Source organism: Leucopleurus acutus (genome assembly GCF_964270905.1).
Source record: "Leucopleurus acutus genome assembly, chromosome: 16".
Lineage (NCBI taxonomy): Eukaryota > Metazoa > Chordata > Mammalia > Artiodactyla > Delphinidae > Leucopleurus > Leucopleurus acutus.
In genome coordinates this window covers 14,478,109-14,503,359 of record NC_139158.1, presented here as the reverse complement: position 1 = coordinate 14,503,359, position 25,251 = coordinate 14,478,109, and the positions used below count along the sequence as shown (strand labels likewise).

Here is a 25,251-nt window from a genome sequence, read left to right as displayed (position 1 = left end):
TCCTCCCGGACTGGGGCACGAACCTGTGTCCCCTGCATCGGCAGGAGGACTCTCAACCACTGTGCCACGAGGGAAGCCCAATTTAGAGTATTTTTTAAAATTCTTGCCTGTTTATTATTGCTGATAAAATATGGAATAATTTTGTCAAGTTCCAAAAAAGTCTTTTGGAATTTTTTTTGTCATTTATAGTAAACTTAAAAATTTTGAAACATTTGCCATTTATAAAATATTTAACTTTCTCATACTGTGCCCTGGTATATGTTGTCAACTATTTAAGCCGTCTTTATATCTCAGTATTTTTATGTAGATGACATAATTTTCTTATTAAAATAGTACCTAGATGTTTTTACTTTCGATACTATTGGGAATGAGATCTCTATATTTCCTAACTTCTTATTGTCAGGCTATTGTAAGAATTTCATAGATTTCATGTACACATATTTAGCTTGTTTCATATAAACAAATTTTTTTATGAAATTCAGTAATTTTAAAATTAATTAATTCCTCAGTGTTCATAGTGCTTTAATTTCTTCTTTCAGGCCTTCTAGGTATATAGTCACATCTTCCATACTTGACAGTAAGCTCTATGAGGACTGAAACTTTATTATTACTTAAATTTGTATCCTAAGTGCCTGTCATATAATGTAAATCAGTATATAAATATTTGTTGAATAAATGAATGAGATCATGATGAGTAGAGAAAGCACTATGAAAATATAATGACTGCCTCTGGGTGATGTTTTCTTTATTTTTTACTTAGGTGTCAGGTTTTTTAGAGTAACCATCTTTTACTTCTATAACTGGAAAAAAAACAAATTTAAGGGAAAAAGCTTAACTTTAAATTCTATTTCTTAACTGAGGTTCAAGGATAGTTTATCATTTTAGTAGAGTTGATTGGATGTTTTCTGTAAATCCCAGGTGTGTTGCCCAGAGGAATGATCTATAAGGATATTACATCAAACCTAAGAATAGGAAGCAGGACTCTTACAAGGAAGATAGTGGGAAGCTACTCAAATCTACAAAGTATTTTTTGGTTTTTGTTTTATGAAATGAACGTGGTTTGCATGCAGAGCCTTAAGGAAGAACATACACAGCTCTGTGGGCTTTGTGCTCCTCTGGCCCTTTTTAGGGTACCTAGCCCTGAGGCAGAAGTCACAGGAATCTCAGCTATCTCAGCAACAGAGATCATTTTTACTCCGTCCTCCCTAATGTGAGTGGGCCAATTGAATTATGCAATCTTTGTACCCAGGTTGCTCAGTAAAAGACTACTTACTGGAGTGCAGAGCTCAAATAGGAGCTGGGTGTGGCCCCTCTGACGTCCCCCACTGGGTGCAGTAGTGATGGTAGTTGCCTCTGGATTGTGGCTAGTGATAGGTCTTTCTGCCTGGGAAGGACGGAATTGAGTCTCAGAATTGATTCCCCCATGTTTCTCCCTAACTGAGGAGGGTATGGTGTCTATATACTCTGATGTCTAATCTGGATGTGCTGACTGTACCTGCTTTGCCTCACCGAAACAGCGTCATCATCACTGCATAGCCTTTCAAATCAGGGCGTGTACTTTTTTTTTGGTTGCTCACTTTGTTTTGCATACTTAGGAACAGAAATGATCTGAGTGATATGCACAACTGTCTGATACACGTTAATTCAATCATAGGTGTTTTTATTTAATAAATTTTAAGTGGAATTTTTAAAAAACACTTTTAGTTTGAAATTACAGATTAACAGGAAGTTGCAAAGATAATACAGAAAGGTCCTGTGTACTCTTCACCTAGTTTGCCCAATGGCTGTGTCTTATGTTAACTATAGTATAATGTCAAAACCAATAAGTTGACATCTCTACAATGTGTATTATAGTTCTGTGCCATTTTATCACATATGTAGATTCCTGTAGCCACCAACATAGTCAAGATACAGAACTATTGCCACTAAGATCTCCCTTATACCACCCCTTTATAATCACGTCCTGTCGGCAGACCCCAAGACTGCCCCCAGGTCTGGTAATTCGCTAGAAGGGCTCGCAGAACTCATGTACTCCTGGCTGTGTTTTATTACAGTGAAAGGATATTGAACAGGATCAGTGAAGGAAAACAGTGCATTGAGCAGAATTTGGAGGATACCAAGCCTGAGTTTCCAAGAGTCTTCTCCCAGTGGAGTTGACAGGGTGCATTTAATCCCTCAGCAACAAACTCTAGCAACATGTGTGAAGTGTTTTCTGTTGGGGAAGTTCACTTCAGCCTAAGATTCCAGGGTTTTTATTGGAGGCTGGTCACATAGGCACAAGCACCCTCATGACTGACCCCCCCCCCCCACCGCAAGAAGGAAAGCACTATTCACCATACATCACACAGTCTGCACAAACTGTCTAGACAAGTTGGTACAGTGTGGATCAAGACTCCAAGCATACAAAACACCCTTATCAATTAGTACATAAAGATACTCTTAAGACCTCAGTTCCCAGGAGCTGGCCAGGAGTCAGCCACAGAAGCAGGCCCTCCTGAAAACGAGAATGTGCACAATTTGAGCAACTCAGGCCTGCTTGGTTAACTCTTCCTGGATATGGAGAAACAATTCTGGGCCCACAGTGGAGATGAGGGTTGGGCAGGTTGGGGTAGGTACTGCTTTAGACAGAGTGGCCAGGGAAGGCCTTTCTGAATGTATGACATGAAAGCCGAGACCTAAATGAGGAGAGGGAAATCAGCATATAAATAGCAAGGGTCCCAGCATTTAGGCATTAGAACACTTGTGCAAAGGCCCCCAAAAGAGAGAAATTGAAAGGAGGCCTATATTAGTTTTCTGTTGTTGCCATAGCAAGTTACCACAAACTTATCAGCTTAAAACAACACCCAGAGTATTGTAAGTATTGTTAAGTCAGCACTCCTGGCCAGCTCAGCCAGGTACTCTGTTAAGGCTCTCAAGAGGTCCAAATTAAGATGTCATCCAATCTGGGCTCTTATCTGGAGGCTATGGGGAGAATCTGCTTCCAGACATACTTAAATGTTGGCAGAATTGAGTTTAATGAAGTTATGCAAGTGAGGTCTTCATTTCTTTGCTGGCTGTCAGCCAGGGGTCATTCTCAGCTTCTAGAAGCCACCCACATTTCTTACATTTCTCCACCTTCAAAGCCAGCAATGGTTCTTTGAATCTCCTTGACTTCCCATTCTGCCCTCCTCTTCTGCTTTATATTTTAAAAACAATTTTATTGAGGTATAATTCACATACCATAGAATTCACCCATTTAAAGGGCACAATTCAGGACTTCCCTGGTGGTGCAGTGGTTAAGAATCCACCTGCCAGTGCAGGGGACACGGGTTTGAGCCCTGGTCCTGGAAGATCTCACATGCTGCGGAGCAACTAAGCCTGTGTGCCACAACTACTGAGCCTGCACTCTAGAGCCCGCGAGCCACAACTACTGAGCTTGTGCTCTAGAGCCCGCAAGCCACAACTACTGAGCCTGTGTGCCACAACTACTGAAGCCCGCGCACCTAGAGCCTGTGCTCCTCAATAAGAGAAGCCACTGCAATGAGAAGCCTGTGCACCACAACAAAGAGTAGCCCCCGCTCGCCGCAACTAGAGAAAGCCCGCGCCCAGCAACAAAGACCCAATGCAGCCAAAAATAAGTAAATGAATAAATTTATTTAAAAAAAGGGCACAATTCAAAAGCAACCATCACCACAGCCAACTTTAGAACATTTTCATCATTTCAGAAAGAAACTCCATGCCCTTTAGATATCTTCTTATTTTGTTCTCTCCCTCCCAGTCCCAAGCAACCACTACTCTACTCCCTGTCTCTCTAGATTTCCCTGTTCTGGAACTTCATATGAATGGGATCATATAATGTGTTGTCTTTTTATGACTGGCTTCTTTCACTTAGCATAAGATTTTCAAGGTTAGTCGTGTTCTTAATTCCTCTTTATGACTGAATAATCCTTCACTGTATGAATATACTACCTTTTGTCTGTTCACCAGTTGGTGGACATTTGGGTTGTTTTCCATCTTTAGGCTATAATGGACATTGCTGATATAAACATTCATATACAAGTTTTTATGTGGACATATGTTTTCATTTCTCCTGGAAATATACCTTGGAGTATATACTTTGGAGCAAAATTGCTAGGTAACTCTAATTAAAATCATTTGAGGGGGGCTTCCCTGGTGGTGTAGTGGTTAAGAATCCGCCTGCCAACGCAGGGGACACAGGTTCGAGCCCTGGTCCGGGAAGATCCCACATGCCACAGAGCAGCTAAGCCCGTGCACCAGAACTACTGAGCCTGTGCTCTAGAGCCTGCGTGCCGCAACTACTGAGCCCACGTGCCACAACTACTGAAGCCCCTGTGCCTAGAGCCTGTGCTCCACCACAAGAGAAGCCACCGCAATGAGAAGCCTGCGCACCGCAGGGAAGAGTAGCCCCCGCTTGCTGCAACTAGAGAAAGCCCATGCACAGCAACAAAGACTCAACGCAGCCAAAAATATTAAAAAAAAAAATCATTTGAGGAACCATCAGATGGTTTCCAAAAGCATCTGCACCATTTTACATTCCCATCAGCAATGTATGAGTGCTTCAGTTTCTCCACATCTTTGTCAACACTTGTTATTATCTGACTTTTTTGGGGGGGGGGGGCTATGTTGGGTCTTCGTTGCTGCATATGGGCTTTCTCTAGTGGTGAGCGGGGGCTACACTTTGTGGCAGTTGCACGGGCTTCTCACTGTAGTGGCTTGTCTTGTTGTGGAGCACGGGCTCTAGGCGCGTGGGCTTCAGTAGTTGTGGCGCATGGGCTCAGTAGTTGTGGCTCGCGGGTTCTAGAGTGCAAGCTCAGTAGTTGTGACACACAGGCTTAGTTGCTCCGTGGCATGTGGGAGCTTCCCGGACCAGGGCTCGAACCTGTGTCCCCTGCATTGGCAGGCGGATTATTAACCACTGTGCCACCAGGGAAGTCCTATCTGACTTTTTAATACTAGCCATCCAACTGAATGTGAAGTGGTATCTCATTGTTGTTGTTGTTTTTCTCTCATTGTGGTTTTGATTTTTATTTCCCTAATGACTAATGACGTCAAGTCATTTAACGTGCTTATTGACCATTGGCATATCTTCCTTGGAGATGTGTCTATTCAGATCTTTTACCCATTTTGGAAATTGGGTTGTTTATCTTTAAAAATATTGAGTTATAACAGTTCATTACACATTCTGTATATAAGTTCTTTATTAGATACATGATTTGCAAATATTTTCTCCCATTCTGTGGGTTGTCTTTTCACTTTCTTGATGGGGTCCTTGGAAGCACAAAAGTTTTTAATTCTGATGAAGTACAATTTATCTCTTTTCTTTTGTTGTTTATGCTTTTGGTGTCATATCTAAGAATCCTTTACCAAATCCAAGATCATGAAATTTTACCTGCTTTTTGGCCAAGAGTTTTTATAGTTTTAGCTTTTACATTTAGGACTTTAATCCATTTTTAGTTAACTTTTATACGTGGTGTGAGACAAGGATTCGTCTGCATATGGTGATCCCATTGTCCCAACACGATTTGTTGAGAAGACTCTTCCATTTGATAGTTGTGACTATAGATATGTGGGTTTATTTCTGGACTCACAGTTCTATTCCATTGCTCCACATGTCTGTCCTTGTGCCAGTTCCACACTGTTTTGATTATCATAGGTTCGTAGTAAGTTTTGAAATTGGTAACTGTAAGTGCTCCTACATTCTTTTTCCAAGATTGTTTTGACTATTCTGGACTCCTGTCCTCTTTTGCATTTAGGGTTCATGTGCTTATATTGGCCCCACCTGGAAAATCAGGATAATCTCTCTATTTTAAGGTCAACTGATTAGTAATGTTGTCTGGAAAGTCTTTTTTTGGACATGTGAGATAACATAATCACAGGTGTAAAACAGAGTGAAGGTCATGGGGGCACAAAGCCTATGACGCTTAGATTTGTGAAAAGGTGGGAGCAGAAGTTGGATAGAAGGGTATGAATGGAAGTTTCAGAAATATTAATTTGTCCAAAGTCACATTTCAGAGCTGGGATTTGAATGCAGATTTGACCGATCTCCATGTTCTCATGTGCACATCAAATTGGTCTTCATAGACACATAGCTATTATTTTTAAGTTTTCATCTTAACCTGTTGAGTTCTTAGTATATGCTAAGTAGTCCTCACAGCAATTCTATTATGTTTTTCTGGCTCTCACATAGTACCTGGGCAAGTCTCTGAGTGCAGGTAATAGGCTCTACTGGAGCTGGCATAAGAAAAAAACAGTCAGGGATCAAGGGGTGTGTTTCAAAATCTGAGGGTAGGCAAGCAGCTAAACCTTAGAAAAGGATTGGAACTGAGAAATGGAAACCCCTCAGGACCTAGAGAGTATTTTTCTTCTGCCACTTTTCTCTGCTTCTTGTTGTATATCTTGTTGTATACCAGTCTGTTGTATCTGCAGACTGGTTACTCAGACCACTTGTTGGAAGGTGGTCATGCCACAACTTCTCCGTCATTCAAGAAAACAGCCCAGACTTAGTCCCATTTCCAAAACTTCATTTTGGGTCAAGTGTCCACCTCTGGATCAATCAGCTGTGGCCCTGCAGTGGTGGGGGAGGGGTGACTGCACCATATACAAACATGGCAGCTGACCTTTGTAGATTTGGGGAACAGTTCCCTGAGGAAAGGGAAGTTGCTGACACATGTGTTAGGTAGACTCCCTAAAATGTGTTCATTTTAGTAACAGACCTGTGCTATAGTCTTTGTAGTATAAAAAATTTTAAACTTACTGAATTGGTATAAGGAAAAAACATATTTCTTTTTGCCTACTCCTCTTGGAATTGAAGAAAGGGACCACAGGATGTTTATGGTGAGATTAGCTCAGACGCTCAAAATAGTTTGATGGCACTCAGGACTTAGTACAAGTGTAGGCTCTTGTGATGTCCCTGCCACTTACTACCTTTTTGATTGAACAAATCATAATTTCTCAGTCTCAGTGTCTTTATCTATATTATAATAGGAGAAAGTAGACGGCCTTTAAAGTTTCTTAACTTATCGTTTTAGACTCTGGCTATATTTTGTTATTCTTCCTTTCTACCTCAGCCTCATTTACTAAATGATAAGTACATAGATCTAAATCCTGTCCTTGGAGGGCTTTAATCTCATAGAGGCAGTGAAGAGTATTTGTAAATGTGCAGGTCTCCCTGCCATGTCTCATTAGTTAACTCTTACAGACCCTACTGCCAGAGTGTGTTGCCATCCCTCCCCTTTCCATTCCCACTGTATTACCTCTATTATTATAACCTCTTACTGTATTTGTCTCTTGATCACTATCCCTGTCTCCTGTTTTGCACTTTTCACCAATCCAAACTAGAAATTGCCTCTCAAATTAAAAAAAAAAAATCATACAGTAAAGTTGAATTTTGGGGGAGTATACAGTTCTGTGAATTTAAAAACATGTATAGATTTCTGTAAACACCTCCATAATCAGAATACAGAACAGTTCTATCACCTCTAAAAATGTTCCTTGTGCTATTCCTTTATAGACACCCTCCCTCCAACCCTAATTCCTAACAAACCCTGATTATTGAGTATGTAAACTTTTTTCAAAAATATTTATTTTATTTACTTTATTTATTTATTTATTTTGGCTGTGCCGGGTCTTATTTGCAGTATGTGGGATCGTCGTTGCAGCGTGCGGGATCTTTAGTTGCGGCACGCGGGCTTCTTAGTTGCAGCATGCATGCGGGATCTAGTTCCCCGACCAGGGATTGAACCCGAGCCCCCTGCATTGGGATTGTGGAGTATTACCCACTGGACCACCAGGGAAATCCCTACAGTATTTAAACTGTTAAAACTGGCTTCATTCACTCATCATAACGCCTTTGAGATTTCATCCAAGTTGTTGGGTATGTTTTTTTTTGTTGTTGTTGTTGTTTTTGCTGAGTAGCGTTCCATTGCATGGATGTACCACACAGTTTGTTTATTCATTCATCTATTGAAGGATATTTTGGTTGTTTCCATTTTTTAATGATCATAAATAATGTTACTAGAAACATTTTTGTATAGATTTTTGAGTGAACATCAGTTTTATTTCTCTGGAGGAAATAACTGGGAATAGGATTGCTGGGTTGTATGGTAAGTGTATTTAACTTTTTATGAAACTACCAAATTGTTTTCCATGGTGGTTGTACTATTTGCATCCCACTAGGAGGGCTCTAGTTGCTCTGCATCCTTGCTACCACTTGGTATTGTTCTTAATTTTAGCCATTCTAATAGGTGTGTAGTGAAATCTCATGGTGGCTTTTTTTTTTTTTTTTTTTTTTGCGGTACGCGGGCCGCTCACTGCTGTGGCCTCTCCCGTTGCGGAGCACAGGCTCCGGACGCGCAGGCTCAGCGGCCATGGCTCACGGGCCCAGCCGCTCTGCGGCATGTGGGATCTTCCCGGACCGGGGCACAAACCCATGTCCCCTGCATCGGGAGGCGGACTCTCAACCACTGCACCACCAGGGAAGCCCTCATGGTGGTTTTAATTTACATTTCTCTAACGGATGATGATGTTGAACAACTTTTCATGTGCTTATTTGCCATGTTGTCAAGAACTGTGACTGACATGGGTTTTTACCCTCTTAAACGTAACAAGTTAGCCTGCCAGTTTCATGGATGCTGGTAGAAGTCATGAGACTCTGGAGTCGGAGACAAAGGACTTTATTATTCATAGGACATCAATAAAACAAGCTTCATCTCACATGGGCTACCTTTGCCCCCAAGTCCCATGGGGCTGGTGTCACAGCTGAGGAACCTAAGCTTAAGGGACCCAAATCCTTTATAATGGGCAGCTAACAAACCCACCTGACTTTTGACCTGGAGGGAAACATTATATCTATTTTACTTGACAGTAAACAAACTTGCCCTTTCTCTGGAGGGAGACAGTGATCTGTTCCTCCTGAGAATGTTAGATATGCAAATATCCTTGAAGAGATAGTCTGTCACAAGGCCTCTTGTACAGAAATGTGAGACACCCGTGGAGAATTGTCTCCCAATGTGTATATCTTCTTTGCATAAGTCTGTTCAAGTCTTTTGCCCATTTTTTTAATTGGGTGGTTTTTCTTTCTGTTGAGTTTTGAGAATTCTTTATATATTCTGGATGCAAGTCCTTTGTCAGATATATGATTTGTGAGTATTTTCTCCCAGTCTGTAGTTTGTGTTTTCATTTTCCACGTAGTGTCATTGGAGAAGCAAAAGTTTTTAGTTTTGCTGCCAAGTTTGGGCCGCAGGTTCCAACCCTACTTCTGTGAGCTGTGGTTCCCACGTTGGTTCATTTTTCAGAGGCTTCGCAGTGCTATTTTGATCTGTTTCCTGCGTGTGTCAGTCTGAAACCTGTGCAGTGCTCTCTATTAGTGTGAATTTTAGTCTCTGATCCTGAATAGCATCAGACCCATGCACACATTTTCAGCTTGCTTTCTTGAGTTCTCCTCATTGATTCCTCCTGTATTTTTAAAGTTCTCTTGGGGCTCATCTTCTCTCCTCTGGGTGGAAAGCTGTGGAATTAGTTACCCCACTCTGTCTTGTACTCCCATCACTGTCTAGGAGACTAGAGAGTGGGAAAAGTGGATAGTTCCCCTTCCTCCGAGTTTAGCTCCTGCGGTCTCTCATTCCAGCCGCTTCTGTGAACACCATGTGATTGCTCATGGCTCAAGAGAAGGAGGAAAAAAAAAGACAAGAAAATGGAGGGATTTTCATATTTCCTCTCAGTGTTAGGAGTTCTCTTTCTCATTCTTTGAGCCAGAGCTAGAGGAGCTCTCTCTGTGCCCTGGTGTCCATTTCTGGGTTGGCTTGGTGATACTGGAGGGGGAAAAAGGGTAAACTCACCGAGGATTCAGTGATATACTGAATTCTGGTCTTCTTCCTTAATTCTTCTCCTCCCTTTTGCCTTTGAAAATCCTCAAAAATAGTGCTTAGCACATGCCATCTAGGTTTTATAGCTGGACTACACCTGTGAAGTCTCTCTTCCCCACACCCTGCGGCTGCTTATTGTCTGTCCTCATTTTTTTTTCTTATATTTATTTTTATCCTTGATTTCCTTCTCGGGGTCACCCATCTGCCTGCATCCCTTAATGTTTAGCCGAAGATTGTTGTTTGTTCAAAGACTGAATTTGTGCACAAACATCTCTAGCCAGTAAGGCTTCCAATGGCCGGCCAACAGAGACTGTGCATACACACAGGAGATGCGAGAGAGCCAGTTGGTGGCTTGAAGTTTGAATGCATTCCTTGGTTCACACTTTGATCCATCAGCAGAGAGGAAGTTTTGTCTATCTTTATAGTTGATTTTGGTGGAGAGGATTTATTGTCCTCCTCACTTCATCATACTGGAAGACAGAACTCCACCTCTCAAGTTTTATGTCTTAAAATAGACACCTATCCTGATTTCCCCTTTTCACTGAAACAACAGTGCTGTAACCCAGACTCTTGCCTGCAGTTTTAAAAAGGCATTATAACTGAACTTCACACGTAACTGCTTCTGTTTACCTCCTTACTTATACCACATCATTCATGTTCTGCATTTGCTGTCCTGTCTCTGAGTGTTTTGCAAAAGATGTTCTTCCTGTCCGGAATGTCTTCCCTCTTTTGTGTCATCGCTCCAAGACCCTCTAAGCCTCAACTCAAGGCTCTTGAAGGTCCAGATCCCCCACCCTTCACTCCTTGGCCCAGGTGGTCTCTCCATGCTCCCTAAGTCAGAATGACCTCACCTTCTCCCGCCACCTCTCGGTTTCATAGCACTTTTCTCTTTTTCTTCATTGTTCATGCTGCCTGTGTTTTTGTTTATGAATTTTCACATCTAATAAAATGGAGATAATATCTACCTTGGTTTTTGTGAGAAATAATTATCCTGAGTACCTGTCACAATATTAGGCATGTAGTGAGTGGTGGCAAACAGTAGGGCCTTGAATGCCCTCTCAAGGAGTTTAGATTCTATTCTGATGCTTTAATTACACTTGTTTTCTTGGTGAATGTTAAATTATCTCATTTGGGACAAAGTATTCACTTTTATATCATTGAAATGAAGTTGTCTTTCTGAGCCAAATGACATAATGTAGTAAGAACACAGAGTATTTCAAGAAGATTGTACTTTGTCCCTCAGGTTTAAAATGGTAGCAAATAAGAAGGATCTATTAGTCCCCCTTTTTTTAATATTAAAATCTTTTTTTATTGTGGTAAAAAACACATAACATAAAATTTACCATCTTAACAATTTTTAAAGTGTACAGGGGCTTCCCTGGTGGTGCAGTGGTTGAGAATCTGCCTGCCAATGCAGGGGACTTGGGTTCGAGCCTTGGTCCGGGAAGATCCCGCATGACACGGAGCAACTAAGCCCGTGTGCCACAACTACTGAGCCTGCACTCTAGAGCTCGCGAGCCACAGCTACTGAGCCCATGTGCCACAACTACTGAAGCCTGTGCGCCCTAGACCCCGTGCTCCACAACAAGAGAAGCCACCGCAGTGAGAAGCCCGCGTACCGCAACGAAGAGTAGCCCCCGCTCGCCACAACTAGAGAAAGCCTGTGTGCAGCAATGAAGACCCAATGCAGCCATAAATAAATAAATTAATTAATTAATTAAAAAATAAAGTGTGCAGTAGTGTTAACTATGTGCACCTTGTACAACAGATCTCTAGAACTTTTTTGTCTGGCAAAACTGAAACCCTATACCCATTGAACAGCAACTCCTCTTTGCCTCCCTTCCCCCAGCCCCTGGCAACCATCATTCTACTTTCTGGTTCTGAGAGTGACTAATTTAGATACCTCATGTAGGTGGAATAATGTCTTTGATTTGCCTTTTTGTGATTGGCTACTTGACATAATGTTCTCAAGGTTCATCCATGTTGTAGCATGTGATAGGATTTCCTTCTTTTTTAAGGCTATATAATATTCCATTGTATATACCATGTTTTCTTCATCCATTCATCCTGTGTTTGTAGATTCATCCTTTGATGGATATTTAGATTGCTTGGCTGTTGTGAATAATGCTGTGAATGTTGTGAATAATGCTTGAATGTTGTGAATAACAACTCTTGGCTGTTGTGAATAATGCTCAGTGAACATGAGTGTGCAGGTATCTCTTCAAGATCCTGTTTTCAGTTCTTTTGGGTGTATACCCAGAAGTGAGATTGCTGGATCATATGATAATTCTATTTCTAATTTTTTGAGGAACCATCATACTGTTTTCCCCAGTGGCTGTACCATTTTACATTCCCACCAACTGTACACAAGGGTTCCAATTTCTCCACATCCTTGCCAACACTTGTTATTTTTGTTCTTTTTGATGATAGTCATTCTATCAGGTGTGTGGTGATATCTCCTTGTGGTTTTGATTTGCATTTACCTGATGATTAGTGGCATTGAGCATCTTTTCACATGTTGGCTCTTTGTACATCGTCTTTGGAGAATTGTCTGTTCATGGCCTTTGCTAATTTTTAATTGGATTTTTGTTGTTGTTGAGTTTTAGGAGTTCTTTACATATTCTGAATATTAACCTCTTATCAGATATATGGTTTGCAGATATTTCATCCCATTCTGTAGGTTGCCTTTTCACTCTGTTGATTCCTTTCCTGTGTAGTAGTTTTTAAGTTTGATGTAGTCCCATTTGTGTATTTTTGCTCTTGATGCTTGTACTTTTGGTGTCATATCCAAGAAATTGTCTCCAAATCTAACGTTGTGAAGTTTTTCCCCTATGTTTTCTTCTAGGAGTTTTATAGTTTCATGTCTTCTGTTTAGGTCTTTAATCCAGTATTAGTCCTTCTTAAAGTGTTCTTTATATTATTGGGCAGGAATAAGAGGTTTGTTCTTTAGTATGACAGTAATTTGTAATATTTAAACTTTCTTTTTCCCTCCTTCCCTCCCTCTCTCCTTTCTTCCATTATAGCTTGACGATGATAGACTCATTCATTCTTTTTTTTTTTAATTGCTTTGCTGTGAGTAGAATGATAGTGAATTCATTTTCAACAAAACTTTCTTGTTTGCTCTTTGATTAACAGGAAGAAGATGAGTCTTAAGTCTGAGCGCCGAGGAATTCATGTGGATCAATCAGAGCTCCTGTGCAAGAAAGGATGTGGTTATTACGGCAACCCTGCTTGGCAGGGTTTCTGCTCCAAGTGCTGGAGGGAGGAGTACCACAAAGCCAGGCAGAAGCAGATTCAGGAGGATTGGGAACTAGCAGAGCGGTAAAAGGACTTAACTAGGGGTGGTTTAACAGTGATATAACTGGATACATAGCTCTGTCATTGTCAGAATACAGTTTTTTCTTCTGTTTTGATCTGTCAGCAAGTCAGTTTAATATTAAGAGAAATGAATTTTTTCCCCTCATTCAGCGTTTAATGAGTAGCTTTCAGTGATTATTTTGTCTTTGTCTTCACTTTTAATTGTTCTGTGTTTGGGATGCGTTAGTCTTAGTTCTCTAATAAAGACAGTAGGCTCCTTGGAGTGAAAGAATGGAGATAAACATATTTTGTGGTGAAGATTAAATGAGGTTATTGCACATGACTTTCATCAAGCATTATTTTCCTTGTTCTTTTAATATATCCAGCACTGCATCTGGCACAGTGATAAGCACATAATAATAGAAACCTGTTGATTTGTATATATAATCCTTACATTATGGAAATTTAACTTTTCTTTAAAAAAATGGCATTTGTTAGTATTATGCAGAAATATGATTATGATAAAAATTAAAACATAGAATGTCTAGTGAGCATAGGAACTAATAAAATACCATGAATAATGTTAATCCTTTACCAAAGCATCCTAGAAACTGTGAAGCTTCTCAATAAAAGAAAGACTGATCTCTGACAGCTTTTGCTAGTTTTTTTTGTATTTAATCAGGTATATTCGTTGAGTGATTACTTTGCTACCATCTGTGATGAACTCAATATTATAAAGTACACTTGCTGCTTTCAGTGACTCCATAGTCAGTCAAAGACAGCAAATATAGACATATAACATTAACTCTTTCTCGGGTTTCCCATTGCATTCCTGATAGTCTCTGTAGCTGATCCTATTTTAGAAAGAAAGTAGAGGCCACTAGGCATGAATTCCCTTGGCTTTCTCCCTTGTTATCAAACTGTGTCTTTATAGGAACTTCTGTTTTGTCTCAGAGAAAGATGTGTCCCTATTCCATTCTCACACCAACACCTCTACCTGTGATTTTGTTGCTGTTTCTTACTGCTTCCAATTGCGACCTTGCTTGAGATTTCCTACAGCACTTTCTGATATTTGAACAGGCATGAGAATCGCCTGGAAAGCTTGTAAAAACCGTGGTCACTGAACCTCACCCTCAGAATCTCGGATTCTCGTAGGTTGGGAGTGAGGCCTGAGAGTTTGCATTTTTAACAAGTTCCCAGGTGATGTTGATGCTGCTGTCTGGGGAATCCACTTTGAGAACCATAGTTCTATAGATAGCCTTTGAGATTTACTATAAATACCTCAAATTCAGCTGGTCCAAGGCCAGATTTCTTGCTTTTATTTACTCTAATCCCCACTCCCAGCAGTTCCTCCTAACCCTCCTCCGGTATCTGTTAACGACATCACTATTTATTCAGTTGGCTAAAAAACATTAATTTCTCCTTCACCTCCCACACTGTTTACAACTAATTAAGCAAGTTCTGCTTATTCTAGCTAAGAGAAGTGTTTTGAATTTCATCCTTTCCTTTTTTCCAGGTTCTTATTTCTCTCACTTAAATCTTTGTAATATATTCTTAATTATTGTCTCTGTCCCTAGTCTCTCTGCCCCTCAAGTTGTCACACAGCTACCTGCATTACCTTTAAAACACAGATCAGATAATGGTAACTTACTGGATTATAGTCTTTCTTGGTTCCCCACCACATGATGAAATCCAGGATTATAGCAGGCTTGGCAGTCAAGGTTTCTTACCACCTGGTGCCCAGCTGTACATCCAGCATCATAGTCCATCACACCGTCAGTGATCTGACTACGTTGAATGAGCTTGGTCCACAACAAACGCCATATCCTTCACATGTGTAGTACCTTCTTCCTGGAATGCCCTTTTACTTGGCGGAATCCTCTTGATCCTTCTAAGACTGGCCTAAATGTCACCATTATAAAACCTTCTTGGACTCCTTCAGCAGATTTAGTTTACTTTTTCCTATGTTCTCATAGCACTTGGGTTTTGCTCTCTACTATAGGCACTGTTACATTGTGTGGTAATTATTTACTTGTCTTTTTCTCTCTTCCAACCTTGAGGTTGTCAGGGAAAAGGACTAGACTTTATTTGCTTTATGTAACACTAGTACAATTGCTGAATGAACATGATCCACGGAGAAGTCCCTTTTGAAGTTTGTAGTAGCACATAGGAGAGCTTCCTGTCAGAGACCTCAGACCTATTTGGTGTATTTAGCCTCTAGCTCTACAAATTTTAGATCCCCAATTCATTGAGTTATTACCTTTAGATACAAGGAGAACTTGGAGAATATCAGGGTTAAACTTAACCTCTTCTTGAATTACAGACTACAGCGGGAGGAAGAAGAGGCCTTTGCCAGCAGTCAGAGCAGCCAAGGGGCCCAATCCCTCACATTTTCCAAGTTTGAAGAAAAGAAAACCAATGAGAAGACCCGCAAGGTTACCACAGTGAAGAAATTCTTCAGTGCTTCATCCAGGGTTGGATCAAAGAAGGGTAATTTTCTGATTCTCTTTTTTCTTTTGTGCCCAAAGAGGTATAGAGTAGATCCACAGTGTATGTGGGCTCAGCTTTCTAATTTCTGTAAGCGTTCAGAGAATATCAGCGCAGACTTGAGATGTTGGGTTTGAGGTGCAGATGACGTATGAAATCTCTTTGGTTGGAGGACATTGTGTTTTAGAGAACTTATTTACTCTATAAGAGGAATAAAAGTAATTGAAATATGTAGTTTTGGTTGTAAAATTCATTCCCATCCCATCTGTTTGGATGTTTTATTTTTTGTGTCTTTAATTTTTGGATATTGGTTTATTCTCCTTTGTTTAATATCCTCACTATCCATACCTTATCAGAAATGACTGTTTCTAGCCTTAAAGTTGTCTAAAAAAGAAGTTTTCTGAGAGCGTGTTAGAGAGACAGCCTGTGTGTTGAGGAAATACTATGTAGAGAACATGTAGGAAAAGGCTCACTTTTGTATGTACTTGACCTTATTCATCCTACTTCTTAAAATTCCATATTAAACAATCAGGAAGATTCTCGCTAGTGAGCAGATAGGCTAGTTGAAGTGGCCTAGTAGGAAGCAAGAAAGAATGTCTGTTGTTAGGGCTTAGTCTCTGAACCTTTATGTTGGTAATCAGAGCTATGCAGTAAATTTGAAATGGTGAGGGATACTGGGAACCAACACTGATGCTTTCGGTAGAGCTGTTCTCTTAGACACTCCCTTGCACCCCCTCACCCCCTGCCCCCCAACCTGGGGTAATTGTCATGAGATTTTTGGTCTGCTTAAAGGAAGGGGCATAATAATATCACACCTTTAAAAAAATTAATAATAATAATAAATATTACACCTTAAGATCTTTTCTGGTCTTTCGGATTTAATGACTATTGGTTTTTGTTTTATTAAAAGGAACAATTGCTTATCTAAAAACACAGCACGTCTCTTTAATAGAGGCAAACCTTTAAATAATCTTTTTGTTCACGTGAGTTGTTCTTGGTTGGCTGTCACTCAGCAGTTTTCTCTACAGTAGTAAGAAGGGAAATAATCAGTACCTGCTAGAGATTAAATGTATTTGATAAGAATGTATTTGGCTCATGATTTATTTATTAGAAGATAATGTAGTAGGGTGATTAAAACTGTAAGCTTTGGAGTCACCCTGGTTTGAGTCTCAGCTTTGCAGTTTGCTAGCTGTGTGACCTTAAGCAAGCTAATCTTTTTAAGCCCTGTCTATTCTGAGGGACAGTAATACCTATCATAGGCCTGTCTTGAGGATTAAATGAGCCGATGTGTGTACAGAGTACAGCGCAGTACCTGACACACATAGTTAATCTCCAGTAAGTGTTAGCTATTTTAAAATGCCTGTTGTTTTTCTGACAAAATAATCTCTGCTGGTAAGGAGCTCAAAGGTATTGATCAAAGCCATTCATTCCTATTTAGCTTAAATTCTGTTTCCTGCTTTGAGAAAGTCTCATTAACCTTATGAATTTATAGATGTATGGTGAAATGGTATATGACAACAGATGAAATAGTAAAGAAATTGTAAAACACATCAGCTGTAACTGCCACATTTTACATAACAATATGAAAGCCCATAAAGGTTAACTAATTTACCTAGGGTCATATAATGAGTTGATGTATTAGACCTCAGGTCTCCTAACTCCTGATTAAGCTTTTTTCCATTATATCCCTTGACCTTGAAATATGTGTTTTTATCTATAACTGTATCTGTGTCTGTATGTAGATAGATAGATAATGAAGTTTCTATTACTGAAGTGCTTAATAGTCACATACATTCATTGACTATACTTGGCAATTTAAAAAAATCATGTCCTAAGACCTTCTGTACAGTATACATTATATTATGGAGAGAAGATTTGTACTTTAAAAGAAAAATTTCAAGTGATTTTTTATCTTAAAAACTCTTATGTGGAATAGTTCTTACTTTTTTCTTCTCTTTAGAATGATAGATTTTTACTTTATTTTTTTTTTGATCTTTAGCTGTTTTTTTGTCTATAGAAAGCATATGGTGAGAAAGACCTCAGAGTGTTGAGGAAAAAATTGATGTGTGTACATTAGAAAAGAGGATGCTCTTGGATCTTTGTTTCACAGATTGCTTATGTAACTCTGCCAGGCGAACTTTGCATTTCAGGCTGATTATTTGTTTGGCCTTTGCCTGTGGATAAAGTTAGCCTATACTAAATGCAGTTTTAATTTATTGACTCTAGACTACAATAAACCTTTTGTGTTCTGTATTCTTTATTTCACTTAGTTAATCCAAGATGTCCTTGCTCTTAATATTTTACTTGCTTCTATTGGTAGCATGAAAGAAAGCTCTTAAGCCAGGGCAGGTTGGTGGTATATAGAAGACAAATAACCTAAGGGATTTGAAAAGTATTTTAACTTCCTGTTAGAATTGGCTGTCCCTCCAGAGGAGGTAAATGGAACAGCTTGACTGTAAAGACTCAGAGAATTTACTTTTAGTTCTTTACTCTCCAAAGTAAGGTTGAGTGAGCTGTAGTTTAGAGTAAATCATAGGGGGTCAGCCAAGTCGAAATACGTGCTCATATGTTCCAAAATGCCCTTTTCTTTTGGAGCTCAAGTAGATGTTGTCACCCAGAGTAGACTCTTGTGTACATCTTTTACAAACTAATCTGAAAGCAGTGTTCTAAGGAGGAATATCTTTTCTTTTTTTAGAATTAAAATACCAATCTTTCTACTCAGACCTTAGAGTCTAAATACTGTTCTTCACTGAAGTGAATTAAGGTTCCTTGGAGAAATGACTGATTCTGGAACTTGAGCTGGGAAAGAAGGGCCCCTCAGAAATGTTGGGGACAGGTCAAAGGCCCAGAAGTCAGCTTGAATGGGTTCCCACTGGCCAAAGACAATAAATGGAGTGTAAATGAATAAAACAATAATTCATTAGTCCGTCCAACTAATAAAATAGATAAATAATTAAATAAAGAAGAGGAGAATCTTACCATAGGATCTTGACTAATAAATATAGGAGTGATGGAGATAGAAAATCACCATTTTGTAGTCATCCTAATAAGAATTGATTCAGACAAGTTTCATCAGTGTGGATGCTAAGTCTGGGATGAGAGGAGGGGGTTTCCCGAGGAACAAGTTATGAACATGATCTCAAATTAACTCCCACAACTTATTTATTAATTCCAAGTAGAGAAATGGCAGCTACATAATGATGGGGGGAAATGGACATCCTGTGCCTCTAGATATGTTACTTTGAGAAGAACACAACATGAATTATGTAATAACTAAGCTGAAAATTTATAACCTGAAATCCAGTCATGAGGAAACAGTAGAGGAACCCAAATTGAAGTGCACTGAATAAAATAAACTGGACTGTATTCTTCAAAATTGTCAGTGTCATAAAAAAACAAAGGAAGTCTGGAGAACGTTTCTAGATGAGAGGAGACTAAGTATACATGACCACTAAATGAATGTGTGACCCTCAAGTTGATCCTGTGTAAAAAACAAATACTTTTTTTCAATAACTACAGTTAGCAACAGAATATCCTTGTTGCTGAGAAATACTCATACTATAAGGGGTAAAGCGCATGAAACATACAATCTACTCTGAAAAAATTTAGAAAAATAATACACACAGACATGGAACAAAATGTTAAAATTTTGTAAATCTGGATAAAGGGTATAAAGGAATTCTTTGTAACAATCTTGCAGATTTTCTGTAAATTTGAAGTTATTTCAAAATAAGATTTAAAAAACAAAACTATAATCCTCTTACACTCAGTGCTATCTCAAGACCCGAATTTCAGATGTTAATTAAGTTGAAGCATGGTGTTAATTACATAGTTTGAAGAATTACTAATGAATTGCTGCTTTGATCATGTGGGCCTCTTTGGTACTTAGATGAAACTGAAGTAACGATTCCCCAGGTTGAATTTGGAACCAGTTTTATAATTGTGCCTGTTTTTACAGTCATTTCTCAGGTACACTCAGCTTGATTGCCTTTTCTTGTCTACTCCAAAAATTTTTTTATCTTGTAAAATCATCTTTTATAATGTTTTGAATATAATGTATTTGGAACATGATCAGTTTCTGACTTTCATTGATAAGGACAGTGAGAAATTTTTTCCCTGAACCAAATATGTGGTTTCTTTTATTTTACAATACCAACTGGATATCCAGCAAGTCTGTCCTGTTCTGACCCCAACTACACAGAGTCAGCACAGACTCCATAGGTTAAGGGCTGGACCCCACAAGACTGCCCCCACCTCAGATGCCAGTTGCAATCCCCAGGAGTGGGGACACCCGTACTTCTGACCAACCAGGTGTAAATAGGGGGTTCCCACAACCTTCTCCTTAGGTTTGATAATTTGTTAGAACTGTCTCAGGAAGACAGTTTGTTTATGCTTATGGGTTTATTAAAGAATACAACTCAGGAACAGCCAAATGGAAGAGAGATGCCTAGGGCAAGGTAGGGGAGGGGCGCACCAAGCTTCCATGCCATCTGGGCATTTGCTCCCAGCACCTCGATGCGTTCATCAATGTGGAAGCTCCCCAAACCTTGTCATATAAGGGTTTTTATGGAGGTTTCATTTTGTAGGCATGGCTGATCAAATCATTGGCCATCGGTGATCAAAAATATCTATCCCTGGGCCAAAAACCAAATATATATATTTTTTATTATACTACAGACTATCTGCCTTTTAGTCCATATTATATATCTATGGTCAAAACAGCTGAAAAAGTCAGAAGAACTATAATATTCTACTGAGTTGTCCTTATTCTATTTGGATAATCTGAGAAACGTGGGATTTTCAGTAAATTTTTTTAACATTGAGATAAAAATATGTTTTTAGTACTAAAATGGTGTTAACCATCTTTACTACATGATCACGCTCTATTTTGATATTGACATTTTTAGGTTGTGTTTACTCTTTCACAGCTATCCTTCAAATAGCCTTTTTGTTGAAGATTTTGCTTTTATAAATTTATTTATTTATTTTTGGCTGCATTGGGTCTTTGTTGCTGCACGCGGGCTTTCTCTAGTTGCGGCGAGAGGGGGCTACTCTTTGCACAACTGCAAGCGGTGCGCGGGCTTCTCATTGCGGTGGCTTCTCTAGGCGCGTGGGCTTCAGTAGTTGTGGCATGCCGACTCAGTAGTTGTGGCTCACGGGCTCTAGAGCACAGGCTCAGTAGTTGTGGTGCACGGGCGTAGTTGCTCCGCGGCATGTGGGATCTTCCCGGACCAGGGCTCGAATCCCTGTCCCCCCTGCATTGGCAGGAGGATTCTTAACCACTGCGCCACCAGGGAAGCCCCTTGAAGATTTTGCTTTTATAGGTTTACTTTATTGAAGATTTAATTCGATTTAATATGTCATCTGGCTTGCAGACAGCCTTACGTAGTAGGTGCTCAGTTGATACTCGTTGCTTAATTTAAATAGGAATAAATATGCTGTAATGATAGGAGGGAATTATGGTGTGACTGTGAAGAACTTGGGCTTGGGAGTCAAACAGATCTGGATTTAAATCCCAGATTATCTTCTTTTTCTTTGTTTTTTTTGTTTGTTTGTTTGTTTTTTTGCGGTAGGCGGGTCTCTCACTGTTGTGGCCCCTCCCGCTGTGGAGCACAGGCTCCCGATGCGCAGGCTCAGCGGCCATGGCTCACGGGCCCAGCTGCTTTGCGGCATGTTGGATTTTCCCAGACCGGGGCACGAACCCGTGTCCCCTGCATCGGCAGGCGGACTCTAAACCACTGCGCCACCAGGGAAGCCCCCAGCTTTTCTTCTTAACCTGTGTAACATGTCTCATGTAAATGACTTAACCTCTAACCTCATTGTATTCATGTGTAAAATGATAATTCCACCTACCTAACAAAAAAATTTTATTGGTGTGTACATTTATTATTTATATGGTTTCAGGAATATAACAAAATTGTTAAGGGTTGATGAGAATGTGGAGTAAAGCACAGTGTCTGCCATGTAGAAAATTGTCATTGAATGATAGCTTAAACATTATAATTCAAGAGCACATTTTGTTCTGCTGCCAAGACTTTTTAAAACTGAGAGTTTGGATTGGGAAATGGAAAGCTTGATAATCATAACAGACTGGCTATACTTGAAATACAAGTTTTGCTTCTGTATTAAAAACACAGGGCTATTTAGACTACTTATATTTAATGAAATTTTTGATAACATGAAGCTTAAACCTACCATTTTGCTCTGTTTTCTATTTATCCCATCTGGATATAATTCTTTCTCTCCTCTTTTCTTGCCTTCTTTTTGTGTTTTGTTTTTTTTTTAATTATAAATTTATTTATTTATTTTTGGCTGCGTTGGGTCTTCGCTGCTGCATGCAGGCTTTCTGTAGTTGCAGAGAGCGGGGGCTACTCTTTGTTGCGGTGCGCGGGCTTCTCATTGCGGTGGCTTCTTTTGTTGTGGAGCACGGGCTCTAGGCGCGCGGGCTCAGTAGTTGTGGCCCACAGGCTCTAGGGCACAGGCTCAGTAGTTGTGGTTCACAGTCTTAGTTGCTCCGTGGCATGTGGAATCTTCCCAGACCAGGGCTTGAACCCGTGTCCCCTGCATTGGCAGGCGGATTCTTAACCACTGCATCACCAGGGAAGCCCTTAAGTAAATTTTTGAATGAGAAAATGTCTTTTATAGTTGCCCACATATTTGTCATTGCTGATACTCTTTGTTCCTGCCTAGTAGGAAAAATGAATCATTTCCTGTCATGTGTGCTCAGGAGATTGTTCTGCCCACTCCTTTACCCAGTTTTTTCTCACGTGCGTGTGCAGTACTCAGTCAGAGACTCAAGGGAACCCCTCTGCAGTTATCTGGAGATTTTTCTTTGCAGCCCATCCTCTATGTGTTTTGCCACGCAAATTCTGGAAACTCTGGCCTTCTTGAGCTCTAAATATTGTTTCCCCAATTCAGCAAGTCTGCTAGGCTCTGTTTGAGTTGCCTCTCCCTGTGCCAAGGCCTAAAAACTCTACCTGCAGTGAGCTGGGGCACTTGTAAGATTTACCATGTTTGTCCCCTTCTCTCAGGGGTTACTCTCCCCACTGCCTGTTGGCCAGTGTTGAAAACCATTTTTTCATATGTTTTGTCTGATTTTTCTAGTTGTTAAGGCAGTAGGGTAAACCTAATCCCTGTTGTTCCATCACGACTAGGGGTGGAATTTATCAGATTGAGTGAAAGGTTAAATTCCAAGTATTAAAGAATATTTTCTAATTGTACAGGGTGTCAAATATAATTTTAGGTTTTCCGTATTGGTAAAAAAAAGTTTCAGAAACGATGTGCCAGTTTTTGTTTTGAGTTAAATTATGCCTTATTTGCTTAAAAAAGAAAGGTAGTACATCCAAATGGCTCAAAAATAAAAGGTATATATGGTCCCTCACCCGTCTAGTTCCCAGTCCTTCCCCCATATTCAGACAACTTTTGTTACTAATTTGTGTATCATTCTTTTGTTTTCATTTATAAACACATTTGTTCTTATCCCAGTCCTCCTATTTTACATAAAAGCACACTACGCATACCCTGCTTTTTTAGCTTAGCAATATATTTAAGAACTCTTTCCTTATCGGTACATAAAAAGGATACTTTTAAAATTTTAAGCTACGTAATATTCCACTTTATGGATTAAGCCAAAGTTTATTTAGTCCCTTAGTAGTGGCCATTTATGCCATCTTCAGACCTCTCCTTTTACAAGTACTAAAATGAGTAGCCTTGTACATATTTCATTTTGTACATGTGCAATTATGTCAGTGGAAAATTTCTCAGAAATGGAATTGTTGGGTCATAGCATAAATGTATTTTTAATTTTGATGATTATTGCCAAATTGCATTCCATTGCAGGTGTGTCATTTTACATTCCTACCTCCATAGTATAAGTGCCTTTTCCCCTATATCCTCATCAACATCAAACTTCAGATTTTTGCTGACTTGTTAATTTTTAAAATGACCTTTAATAATAGTTTTTTTCTTTGTCTTTTTTAAAAATCTTATTGGAGTATAATTACTTTACAATGTTGTGTTAGTTTCTGCTGTACAACAATACTAGTAGGTTTAATTTGCACATTTGTTATCGTGTGTGAGATTGAGTATATTTCCTATGCTTAAGATCCATCTATGTTTCCCTTCTGTGCAGTGTTAGTATTCTTCACACATTTTTCTATTGAACCGTTGGATTTTTCTTCCTCTATATTTATAGGAGTCCTTGTATATTAGGGAGAACAGCCCTTTGTGATGTAGCTTACAAACATTTTTTCCAGTTGGTTGTCTGACTTTTGACAGTATTTTTAGCCATACATATAGTGTGTTTTTATGTGCCCTTCTTGTCTTCTTTATGTTTTCTTTTAATATGATTGAATTCTTTTAGGGTGTCTACATTTTTTTTCATAACTTAAAAAAATATTTTTCTTTAATTTAATTAAATTTATTTATTTATTTATTCATTCATTCAGATGCGCCAGGTCTTAGTTGCGGCACTCGGGATCTTTTAGTTGCGGCATGCAGAATCTTCATTTGTGGCGTGTGGGCTTTTAGTTGCAGCATGTGGGATCTAGTTCCCTGATCAGGGATCGAACCTGAGCCCCCTGCTTTGGGAGCATGGAGTTTAAACCACTAGACCACCAGGGAAGTCCCAGGGCTTCTCCATTTTGAATCATAGTTAGGAAGCACCTGATACTTTAGAAGATAGGCAGATACGTGATTTGGAAAGATAACCATAAAGTGCAATTTTGATCTGCTAACTACTTAATATCAACATGCAGTTTAGAGGGGAAAAGGGGTTTTTTTGTTTGTTTATTTTTTCATATTCTTGTCATTATGGTTTATTACAAGATATTGAATTTTGTCCCCTGTGCTATACATTATATCCTTGTTGTTTATTTTTATATGTGGTAGTTTGTATCTGCTAATCCCAAACTCCCACTTCATCCCTCCCTCACCCTCTACCCACTGTGGTAACCATAAGTTTGTTTTCCATGTCTGTGAGTCTGTTTCTGTTTGGTAAATAAGCTTATTTGTGTCATATTTTAGGTTCCACATATAAGTGATATCATATGGTATTTGTCGTACTCTTTCTGACTTACTTCACTTAGTATAATAATCTCTAGGTCCATACATGTTGCTGCAAATGGCATTCTTTCTTTTTTATGGCTGAATAGTATTCCATTGTGTATATACACCACTTCTTTATCCATTCATCTGTTGACATTTAGGTTGCTTCCATGTCTTGGCTATTGTACATAGTGCTCCTGTGAACATTGTGATGCATGTATCTTTTTGAATTACGGTTTTGTCTGGATATATGCCCAGGAGTGGGATTGCTGGATCATATGGCAACTCTATTTTTAGTTTTTTGAGGAACCTCCATACTGTTTTCCATAGTGGCTGCACGAATTTACATTTCCACCGACAGTGTAGGAGGGTTCCCTTTTCTCCACACCCTCTCCAGCATTTGTTATTTGTAGACTTTTTAATTGAATTTTTTTTTTTTGGCCACACAGTGCTGCATGCAGGATCTTAGTTCCCTGACCAGGGACTGAACCTGTGCCCCCTGCAGTGGAAGCATGGAATCCTAACCACAGGACTGCCAGGGAATTCCTGTAGACTTTTT

The 25,251-nt window shown here is 39.5% G+C and overlaps 1 protein-coding gene across 2 annotated transcripts in view; it reads left to right on the top strand.

The window, feature by feature from the left end:
• RABGEF1 (RAB guanine nucleotide exchange factor 1) overlaps positions 1 to 25,251 on the top strand; it is a 63,194-nt gene that overhangs the window by 15,518 nt on the left and 22,425 nt on the right. For both annotated transcript variants that reach the window (XM_082857755.1, XM_082857754.1), the window contains exons 2-3: positions 12,999 to 13,184; positions 15,484 to 15,650. In XM_082857755.1, coding sequence (XP_082713881.1) covers positions 13,006 to 13,184; positions 15,484 to 15,650 — 346 coding nt within the window. In that variant the 5' untranslated portion in view covers positions 12,999 to 13,005. The remainder of the gene's footprint in view (positions 1 to 12,998; positions 13,185 to 15,483; positions 15,651 to 25,251) is intronic.